Genomic DNA, 11,581 nt, shown 5'->3' with positions numbered 1-11,581 from the left:
GCTACATGTCAAAATTCATTTTGCCACATGGCAGAAAAAAATCCACATGGCAAAAAAAAGTGCCACATGGCAAAATCCATTTTGCCACATACCAAAAAAAAGTCACATGTCAAAATCCATTTTGCCATATGGCAGAAAAAAAATGCCACATGGCAAAATCCATTTAGCTACATGGCAAAAAAAACGCCACATGGCAAAAAAAAGTGCCACATGGCAAAATCCATTTTGTCACATGGCAAATACCACTTTGGATTTTCGGCCCTGCTGCTTTTTCTGTTTCCACTCGGTCAGTTTTGACGGCCTCGCCAACAATGCAGGCCCCCTATTTATCGGCCCCACCCCCGTGTCCCGTCAATACATTTTGAAGTCTATGGCCTGGCATTGGCTGCCACTGACGGCCATAGACGTTCAATTCGTTTGAAGTGGGAGGGATGGCAGCGAATGAACGCATGTTCATTCGCTGCCATCCCTCCCACTGCAAACGAATTGGACGTCTACTAGTGATAAACTCATTCCAATTCACAGCAGTTTTAAATCTAAAACAAAGTCCACAACAGCCACTGGATATTAGGCCACAATGTTTATTCAGTAGTGTTGTTTGAAATTATAGGTACAATACTGTCAGCTTTTTGTAAGACTAAAAAAACAAAAATGTTCCCATTCCAGTCATCCTGCACACTGAATGCCAGTCAAGCTGTTTGGAACCTTGCCTCATGCTCACTGTGAGCATCATCTTCCGTCCAAATGGTAGGCACTTTGAAGGTTTAAAACATTTGTGAATATACATCATATATACTGTATTTATATATCTTTCCATATACTAATACGCTAAGGTCAGACCTCTCTAATTGAGAAAGAGAAAGTGGAAAAGAGCAAAAAAAAAAAAAGTGGCCGCGGAGGAACAATTCTGGAAGTCTTTGGGTCGGTCAACATCAGGGTCTATACTGTTTATTTGAGTGGTATGTGCTATGCATGTGGCCTGCTGTTTGTGTCCAATCAGGCCTTTCAGCGAGCAGGTCTTTGGGCCCAAAGCGTCAACACAAAGCAGGAAGTGGGGCAGGCCAACGACAGCTTAACTGGCCGCGCTCCAGTCGGACTAAGAAAGAAGGTGGGCGTGATGGTAAACACAAAACGAGAGGCCGCCGAAAAGGGGACAAGATGCCAGTTTAGCCACTCGGGTTAACGCTACTCCGTCTTTTACCGATTCCTGCTTATGGTAATTACATTAAAAAAAAAAAAAATCACCACTTTTGTTTCAAAAGCGAGCGCGAAAAAAATGTACATTGACTATTAACAGCGTTAATGTGAAGACAAAAGAGCTTCATCCAAACTACAAAGGCATTTTTCAACATCAGAGAAAAGATAAATTAATGTCATACAACTTTAGAGATCAACATCAGACATGCTAAGACAAAAGAAAAGAAAAAGAATACAGGATAATTCTTTTCAATTATTTCCACGTTTGATTTTTTTTTTCTTTTCATACTGCTACAGTTAAAAGTAGTCAGCGACTAAACACGAGCTCCTTAAACAGAAGACAGATGCGATTGATTTTATCACTTTTACAGATCCCGTTTGTTATTTTTTAAAAAATAAAAAAATCGTACAATACGCTGACAGTTGCCATAAAACGAGGAAAGCTTTTTTTTTTTTTTATAAACAAAAGAAGGGAAAAAGATCTTAATAACAATATGCTATGCAAAAGCTTTCCATTACGCTATTTTTCCTTAAATGGAGATTGTAACTTGTTGTTTCAGGTGTTCGCTGTCGCCGCGGCTCGGGCGGCCTCTTGTGATTGGTTGGTCCCGTGAAAGGTGGGCGGGACTTATGCGTAAAACTCCTTGGTGGGGGCCTTCTGATAGGCGGTGCCGGAAGGTTTCCTCTCGCCCAGGTCGTAGCTGCCTTCGTCCTTCTTCCTCATGCGGTAAACCAGGAGGAGGATGAGGAAGATGGCGAAAAGGAAGCCGATCACGCCGCCGGCGATGACAGCTGACGTACATAAAGATTTATTGTGATTAGGAAGGGTGGCGACAGAAGAAAATTAAAAAATGCATATCATTTGTTGCGCCCGCTAGCATAATTCTAATAGAGAAATGGTAGATGCCAGTACAGGGTTTCCCCTACAAATAAAATATTGTGGCGCACCACCACACCAAAATATAAGGCGCCGTGCCTTGCAAATGAGATGGTTTTTTAAATATTTTTTTTAAGGCAGTTTCAAACTAGCGGCAGCCTAGTATAAAGGGTTCAGCGGCAACCTATTCATTGTGTGTTGTAATGTCCGTAACTATGCACGGCCCCAAGTTGCTACACTAGGGCTAGTGCTGAACTTCGAGGGCAAATTAATTCTTTCTTTTTAACACAAAGGCATGTAGACAAGAGTTGACACATTGGCTGAAAATGGCGAAACTTCACTTGAGCTTTTTTGCCCCCCCCTCAAAAAAAAAAAAAAAAAAAAAAACTTTTTACTCTTTTATAGCAATTATTTTTGTTCTTGCTCTAATCTTGAGCAACTTGAGCTGTGGCTGTGGGTAGTCTACAAGTTCTATTGATTTTAATTTCATTTAAAATATTTTTTTTGTTTTTGTTTATTTCAACATTACATTCATGTTCCAATTTGCAAATATGTTCTGAATTTTTTTTAAAAATCCTGGAAAGAAATATTTTTTTTAAACCATACATCTCAAAATAACACATTTTGGAGCTACAGTGCCCTCCATAATTATTGCCACCCCTGAAAAAGATGTGTTTTTTAGCTTCTAATATATATTTTTTTTAATTCAAAAAATATGGGACCTTAATGGAAAAAAAAAGAAAATCCAACCTTCAATACAAGTCCCATATAAAGAAAAAATTATTTGACATCAAATAATGTGTGTCACAAGTATTAGCACCCCTGGTGTTAATACTTTGTACAACCCCCTTTTGCCAACAAAATAAGGTCTGGGGACTGAGATGGCCATGGGAGAAGCTTGATTTTGTATCTGGTGAACCATTTCTGTGTACATTTGGCCATATGTTTAGGGTCATTGTCTTGCTGAAAGACCCAGTGACGACCCATCTTCAGCTTTCGGGCAGAGGGCAACAGATTTTGATTTAAAATGTCCTGGTATTTCAAAGCATTCATGATGCCATGCGCCCTAACAAGGTTCCCAGGGCCTTGGGAAGTGAAACAGCCCCACAGCATCACTGACCCACCCCCGTACTTCACAGTGGGTATGAGGTGCTTTTCAGCATGCGCATCTTTCGTGGCACGCGAGACCCACTTAGAGTGTTTGTTGCCAAAAAGCTCAATCTTGGTCTCATCTGACCAAAGCACACGGTCCCAGTTGAAGCCTGGGACCGTGTGTATTTTTGTGTTTTGTGTATTTTTGTGTCAAAAATAGGGACCGTGTGTATTTTTGTGTGAGACCAAGATTGAGCTTTTTGGCAACAAACACTCTAAGTAGGTCTGGCGTGCCACGAAAGATGCGCATGCTGAAAAGCACCTCATACCCACTGTGAAGTATGGGGGTGGGTCAGTGATGCTGTGGGGCTGTTTCGCTTCCAAAGGCTCTGGGAACCTTGTTAGGGTGCATGGCATCATGAATGCTTTGAAATACCAGGACATTTTAAATCAAAATCTGTTGCCCTCTGCCCGAAAGCTGAAGATGGGTCCTCACTTTCGGCAAGACAATGACCCTAAACATATGGCCAAATCTACACAGAAATGGTTCACCAGAGACAAAATCAGGCTCCTCCCATGGCCATCTCAGTCCCCAGACCTTGTTTTGTTAGCAAAAGGGGGTTGTACAAAGTATTAACACCAGGGGTGCTAATAATTGTGACACACATTATTTGATGTCAAATAATTTTTTTCTTTATGTGGGATTTTTTCCCCACTGAATGAATGCACTTGTATTGAAGGTTGGATTTCTCTCTTTTTTTCCATTAAGGTCCCATATTATTTGAGTTAAAAAATATATATTAGAAGCTAAAAAACACATCTTTTTCAGGGGTGCCAATAATTATGGAGGGCACTGTATAATTGCAATACCATGATACCGTGAAACCGCGTTATTTTTCCTCAAGGTTATCGTACCGTAAAAATCTCATACCGGCACATGCCTACGTGTGACGTTGCCAAAGGCAGCCAATGAGTCGAAGTTAAGTGCTTTTGTGGTTTCAGACTGGTCGTGAACACACCATTGGGATTTGTGACACTGTTTAATACGAAAGAGAACGCAAGTGGCCATGCAATCTAATCCAGTGTAAATACCCTATTCCTATTTTTTCTTAGATTTTGTAAATGGTGCCTTAAAGTCAGTTACACTTAGTTGAAAAACACTAATATTTGTGAGTTTGACTCCTCTAGAAATGGCATAATTTGGTGTAGTAGTGTCTTCACAGTCATGCTGATGTAACTGTTGTTATGAGAAACAAAAGTAGTGGGAGGCCATCTTTGTTATCCGTGTTGACAATTAGCATTGCAAAAACCCCGCAAATAGGATAAAATGCTGCCATCAAAAAGCGTGAGAAACCAGGCAAGCCGAGAGGCTGCGTTCATCGCCGCGTGAAGTGCCAATCAAATGCTTAACTCAGACGCGCCGAGCGGAGGACAGATGGCTTCAGACGGGAGTACGGAAGAAGGCGCTTGAAAACCCAATGTGAACTCTACAAGGTCCCAAAGAGGAAGACAGACAGAGTTTATTAAAAGTGTTTATTTTGAGAAGCGGCTCAGGTGTGAGACTTCAAGGAAAAGCCTACCGAGATTCCTGGGATTTAGCTGCCAACTAATATGCTAGCGTGCGGAAAATTCAAAGAAATGAAGAAACTTGTAAAAGTCTCTTACCTGCCAACACCTCCGTCCTTTGGAAGAGGTTCTCGGTGCGGACCTCGATGGGCTCCTGGGCTGAGCCTGGAGCGATGGTTGTGCTGGTCATCTGGTTCCTCTGCATCTCTTCTGTAACAGGCGCTGGGGCCTGGATTTAGAAAACACGGGATTGAGTTTAGTCCAAAGGAGTCTGGACGGGTTCCCTGTTTGAGTTAGGGTTATCTTGTGATTTTTCTTTTTGTCGGGAAGACGATTTAGTGAAAGTAGTCCGGAAGAGATTTAGGATCAAAGTTCTGAGGTTAGGGAGATCTGTTAACATGCCTGACTCAATATTTTACTGAAAGGTAAGCTAATGACTTTTGTTAAAAAAAAAACTTTAGCGGTTTCCTCGACTAAAACTGGACTAAAACTAGTACTTAGGAAACTAAAAATCTCTGTAATACTAAAAACTAGGGCTGTCCAAATTATCGCGTCAACGGGCGTTAATTATTTTTTTAAATTAAAGACCAAAGACAAACACCAAAAAGCAAGTAACAAGCAGATATTACACTGCTGTCATTTTAATCTGTTTGAGCGGGGCATGTGCGTTAATTGCGTCAAATATTTTAACGTGATTAATTTAAAAAAGTAATTACCGCCCGTTAACGCGATAATTTTGACAGCCCTATTTTATTGCAATGTTTTTCCTTATTTAGATTTGTTTCAAGACTACAGTTAGTTAGACTTCACTTTAATGGTTAATGCAGTTGTTGCAATTTTATTGTTTTATCACAATAGATTGGTTTATTTACATTTCAAAAACCAGAGGCCATTCATTTACGAATGTGATTGCACTTTAGTTTACATATTTAAATGTTCAGTTATTAAGATTTGAGTGAGGCAAAATAACATGCTTTTTCTCTCAAATATATTGTTGTAATCATTTGTTTCGGATGTACTGTAATTATTTTCTGTATAAAAATTTGGGGTTCAAAAAGTCTTTTTTCAAACTTGAGTCTTGAAAAAGAGGGGGTTGTCTTATAATCAGGGCCGTCTTATATTCGGGCTTATACGGTAATTAATGCATGAATTCCGAACTGGGAGACTTGACCGTTCAGACCGCCGCCACATTCTGGAAAAATGTGGCCCAGATCGGATTTAAACCACATACGAAAGTAACACAGATCGGATTTGAAATGGTCCACTTCTGTGCGACTTGTCCTGTTCAGACCATCAAGTTAATGCCTCACTCGAGTCGGAAAAACATTTAAAAATTCGGATTTGTGCATTCAGACCTTCCGAACCTAAGCCTAGCATAAGATACTTGGGATTTGTTATGTAGGCATACGATTTGCATTCTTGGTGCAAAAATTAATTGCAATGAAGGACTGAAAAATAATGAATTATAAACTCACCACATACCTCATTCACTGTACTGAAGCTACAGTGGGGGCAAATAAGTATTTAGTCGACCTCTAATTGTGCAAGTTCTCCCACTTGAAAATATTAGAGAGGCCTGTAATTGTCAACATGGGTAAACCTCAATCATGAGAGACAGAATGTGGAAAAAAGCCCAGAAAATCACATTGTTTGATTTTTAAAGAATTTATTTGCAAATCATGGTGGAAAATAAGCATTTGGTCAATTTCAAAAGTTCATCTCAATACTTTGTTATGTACCCTTTTGTAGGCAATAACGGAGGCCAAACGTTTTCTGTAACTCTTCACAAGCTTTTCACACACTGTTGCTGGTATTTTGAGCCCATTCCTCCATGCAGATCTGCTCTAGAGCAGGGATGTTTTGGGGCTGTCGTTGGGCAACACGGACTTTCAACTCCCTCTACAACTTTTCTATGGGGTTGAGATCTGGAGACTGGCGAAGCCACTCCAGGACCTTGAAATGCTTCTTACGAAGCCACTCCTTTGTTGCCCTGGCTGTGTGTTTGGGATCGTTGTCATGCTGAAAGACCCAGCCACCTCTCATCTTCAATACCCTTGCTGATGGAAGGAGATTTTCACTCAAAATCTCTCCATACATGGCCCTATTCCTTCTTTCCTTTCCACAGATCAGTCGTCCTGGTCCCTTTGCAGAAAAACAGCCCCAAAGCATGATGTTTCCACCCCCATGTTTCACAGTGGGTATGGTGTTATTCGGATGCAATTCAGTATTCTTTCTCCTCCAAACACGAGAACCTGTGTTTCTATTTTGGTTTCATTCGACCATAACACATTCTCCCGTGTACTGGCTTCAGCAGGGGGACACGTCTGGCAGTGCAGGATTTGAGTCCCTGGCGGTGCATTGTGTTACTGATAGTAGCCTTTGTTACTGTGGTCCCAGCTCTCTGTAGGTCATTCACTAGGTCCCCCCATGTGGTTCTGGGATTTTTGCTCACCGTTCTTGTTATCATTTTGACGCCACGGGGTGAGGAGGGAGTTGAAAGTCCGTGTTGCCCAACGACAGCCCCCAAACATCACTGCTCTAGAGGAGATCTGCATGGAGGAATGGGCCAAAATACCAGCAACAGTGTGTGAAAAGCTTGTGAAGAGTTACAGAAAACGTTTGGCCTCCATTATTGCCAAAAAAGGGTACATAACAAAGTATTGAGATTAACTTTTGGTATTGACCAAATACTTATTTTCCACCAAGATTTGCAAATAAATTCTCTAAAAATCAAACAATGTGATTTTCTGTTTTTTATTTCCACATTCTGTCTCTCATGGTTGAGGTTTACACATGTTGAAAATTACAGGCCTCTCTAAAATTTTCAAGTGGGAGAACTTGCACAATTAGTGGTTGACTAAATACTTATTTGCCCCACTGTATGTGCCTTTGTTCTTATTTTGAGCCAGAAGCACTGTATGAGCCATATGTGATAGGCAGTGCCTTATTGGCACTTTGCACTTGCATTTAATCCCAAAAACTGATGTTTGCACTATTTTTATTTCAACATTAAATATAGTTGTGAAATAAAGGCACTTTTTCCCATTACTTCAGATGAGGTTGTTCCCTTATTTGTCATAGAATGTTTATTGGAAAACCTTAAAGTTGTTACATTTATCATTATTAGAGTAACCAATTGGGCATCACAATACAATTAGACATAGAATTTTAAGTCCACAACCGCATACTGTATATCTGTATCGGTTTGATATAGGGGTCGGATTTTCGGATTTGGACAATATCGGGATATCGATTAAAAAGTCATTATCGGACAAATCTACTGATAATTTGTGTGTGTGACACAACCTGCAGTTGGGCATGGGCATTAAATGTGTTTAAAGTGGCATTAAATGAGATTTGCTGATACCTGTAGAAACCTTGAATTACATGCAAATAGCTGATTATGTAAATTAGGTGATGACGTTATCCAGCGACTTTTAGGACGGCCAATAGCTACTTTCCTTACTGGGGAGTTGGCAGCACAGCATTTAACATCTATTAACATCATTATTTATGTCTTTGTATAGGAAATGATTTCAAATATACGGTGGTAACAAAATATAGACCGCTAATTGTTCGCACCTTGTTTCCCTTTGAACTAAAATGACTGACAGCAATAATTAATTCTAAAAAGCATCCCCGTGTGGGCGGGGGAGTGTTGTGACGTTACCACGGCAACTGTGCCGCTCGCTGAGGAGAATCGGCGCAATTTTGTTGCGTTGCGAATGCTTTGTGTTTGTTCTCTGATGCTTCAAATGATTGCGTTTCATACAAGGTTTTCCTTGTCTACCATTGGCTAGACTGACCTCTGTTCTGAATGGTTTCTTGGGCGTGCTGTCGCTAGGCTTTTGTCGAACCGTCGCCGTCTCCACCTTGGGGGTGAAGTCTTTGGTGGAGTCCTTGGTGGGTTCTTCCGCTTTGGGCGCGATGTACACCATGCTGACCGTCACGCTTTCTTCAGCCACTTCTTCACCTGCGCCTGCGAAACGGAGGCGAAAATGTTAGAAGCTATCACATAATTGTCGGATATAGAGGTGGGAACCTCAAGATGATAATCTTACGATATGTTGTTACAGCAATTTTTGATACAATAGACAGAAAAACAAGCTTTTATCCTTTTGCAGTGAATTTCAATGTGTTTATCAATAGTAGACGTTCAATCCGTTTGAACTCCCAACCCTCCCACTTCAAATGGATTGGACGTCTATGGTGGTCACTGTCAACCAGTGAGTTTATTTTTGATTGATTTCGCTTAATCGATACAGAAATCCGGATGGATTGTTACACTAGTGGTGAAAATCGCCAATTTCCTGATGATAATACAGTGGGACGCAAAGTATCTAAACTAGGGCTGTCAAACGATTAAAATTTTTAATCGAGTTAATTACAGCTTAAAAATTAATTAATCGTAATTAATTGCAATTAATCGCAATTCAAACCATCTATAAAATATGCCATATTTTTCTGTAAATTATATATATATTCTGTAAAATGTTGGAATGGAAAGATAAGACACAAGATGGATATATACATTCAACATACGGTACATAAGGAATGCAGTGGACATTTCACTCTACTGTCATTTAAATCTGTCTATACTGTCCTCACTCCGAAGCGTCTACTTTTTCCAAAGCTAGACAGCTAGGGAACGACGCCATAATAATCAGACTTCTTCCTTTTTCATCTGATTTATTAATAAAATGGCCTCAAACCATTCTCCTCTTTAGACCGTTGTAAAACTACAAAAAAAAGTACACAAGCATTGCATTAGCAACAACGTTAGCTTAGCCCGCTATACAGGTTCACTAAACATAAACAAAAAGCGTCTCATACAAAAAAATATAACATTTCGCTTACTAACATAATATGTACATTATTTACAACAACTATACTTACCGACAAATCTTGTCCAAGGATCATATAAGCACAACATTACAACGTAGGCATCAGCCCGAGACGTCGTGCAGCCATATTGAACTGGCAAGACAACAATAAACCATGTCGCAAAGCGACCACAAGAGTTCGCTGTTAGACAGCACAAAAAGCCTTGCTGTAAAACTTACCAAAAGGCAGAATACTGTCTGAACGGGACATGTGCGTTAATTGCGTCAAATATTTTAACGTGATTAATTTAAAAAATTAATTACCGCGCGTTAACGCGATAATTTTGACAGCCCTAATCTAAACCATCAAATGTGATCTGATCTTTATCAAAATCACACAGATGAAAAAACTGCTTTAACTAAAACTACCCAAACGTTTATAGGTTTTCATATTTTAATGAGGATAGTATGTATACAATGACAGAAGGGGGAAAAATAAGTAAGTGAAGCATCACACTTATTATTTTGTGGCACCCTCTTTGGCAGCAATAACTTCAACCAGACGCTTCCTCTAGCTGCATATCAGCTGGCACATCGATCAGGACTAATCTTGGCCCATTCTCCTCTACAAAACTGCTGTAGTTCAGTCAGATTCCTGGGATGTCTGGCATGAATCGCTGTCTTTTGGTCATGCCACAGCATCTCAATGGGGTTCAAGTCTGGACTGACTTGGCCACTCCGGAACGTGCCTTTTGTTCTTCTGAAACCATTCTGAAGTTGATTTACTTCTGTGTTTTGGATCATTGTCTTGTTGAAGCATCCATCCTATTTTTAGCTTCAACTCTATGACAGACGGCCTCAGGTTTTCCAGCAAAACATCCAGATAAACTTTTGAATTCATTCTTCCATTATTGATTGCAAGTTGTCCAGGCCCTGAGGTAGCAAAACAGCCCCAAATCATGATGCTCCCTCCACCATGCTTCACAGTGGGGATGAGGTGTTGATGTTGGTGAGCTGTTCCATTTTTCCTTCACACATGATGTAGTGTGTTACTCTCAAACAATTCAACTTTGGTTTCATCAGTCCACAAAATATTTTGCTAAAACTTTTGTGAAGTGTCCAAGTGCCTTTTTGCAAACATTAAACGAGCAACAATGTTTTTTTAGACGGCAGTGTCTTCCTCAGTGGAGTCCTCCCATGAACACCGTTGTTGGCCATAGTTTTACATATAGCTGATGTGTTCACATAGATATTGGACTGTGCTAGTGATTTCTGTAAGTCTTTAGCAGACAATCTAGGGTTCTTTTTTACCTCTCTGAGTATTCTGCGCTGAACTCTTAGCGTCATCTTTGGTGGACGGCCACTCCTTGGGAGAGAAGCAACAGTGCAAAACTCTCACCATTTGTAGACAACTTCTTTGACTGTCAATTGATGAACATCCAGACTTTTAGAAATGGTTTCGTATCTTTTCCCATCTTTATACGAATCAACAATCCTTAAACACAGGTGTTCAGACAGCTGTTTTGACCGAGCCATGCTGCACATCAGACAATGCTTCTCCTCGAGACAGTTCTTACTGGGTGTGTGTTTTATAGTGGGCAGGGCAACTTTAAACTACTCATCAGTGATTGGGCACACACCTGATTTAAATTGTTTGGTGAAAATTGATTTCAATTGCTCTTTGTCTCCTTAGGCAGAGTGTTCACTTACTTATTTTTCCCCCCTTCTGTCATTGTTTGCATGCTATCCTCATGAAAATATTCAAGCCTATAAATGTTTGGGTGGTTTTAGTTGAAGAAGACACTGTTTTTTCATCTGTGTGATTTTGACAAAGATCCGATCATATTTGATGGTGATTTTATGCAGAAATCTGAGAAATTCAAAATGGTTCAGATTCTTTTTCATACTACCAGATATGATTAATATCCATTCTTAAGCCCTTAAAGACCTGCAACATGAAGCAATTATCAGAGAATCCCAAAATTTGAAAAATATGGTCCTAATGAAACCTTTGTTTTTCAAATTT

The 11,581-nt window shown here is 40.0% G+C and overlaps 1 protein-coding gene across 1 annotated transcript in view; it reads right to left on the bottom strand.

The window, feature by feature from the left end:
* Window positions 1–565: 565 nt before the first annotated feature.
* Window positions 566–11,581, bottom strand: part of sdc2 (syndecan 2) — a 66,570-nt gene continuing 55,554 nt past the window's right edge. Inside the window, exons 3-5 of the mRNA XM_057827541.1 lie at window positions 8,539–8,711; window positions 4,832–4,961; window positions 566–1,989 (exon numbers count right to left, since the gene is read on the bottom strand). Of these exons, the coding sequence (XP_057683524.1) occupies window positions 1,826–1,989; window positions 4,832–4,961; window positions 8,539–8,711 (467 nt within the window). The 3' untranslated portion in view covers window positions 566–1,825. The remainder of the gene's footprint in view (window positions 1,990–4,831; window positions 4,962–8,538; window positions 8,712–11,581) is intronic.

The sequence above is a fragment of the Corythoichthys intestinalis genome, chromosome 22, assembly GCF_030265065.1.
Source record: "Corythoichthys intestinalis isolate RoL2023-P3 chromosome 22, ASM3026506v1, whole genome shotgun sequence".
Taxonomy (NCBI): Eukaryota; Metazoa; Chordata; class Actinopteri; order Syngnathiformes; family Syngnathidae; genus Corythoichthys; species Corythoichthys intestinalis.
This window is presented reverse-complemented; position numbering and strand designations above follow the sequence as displayed.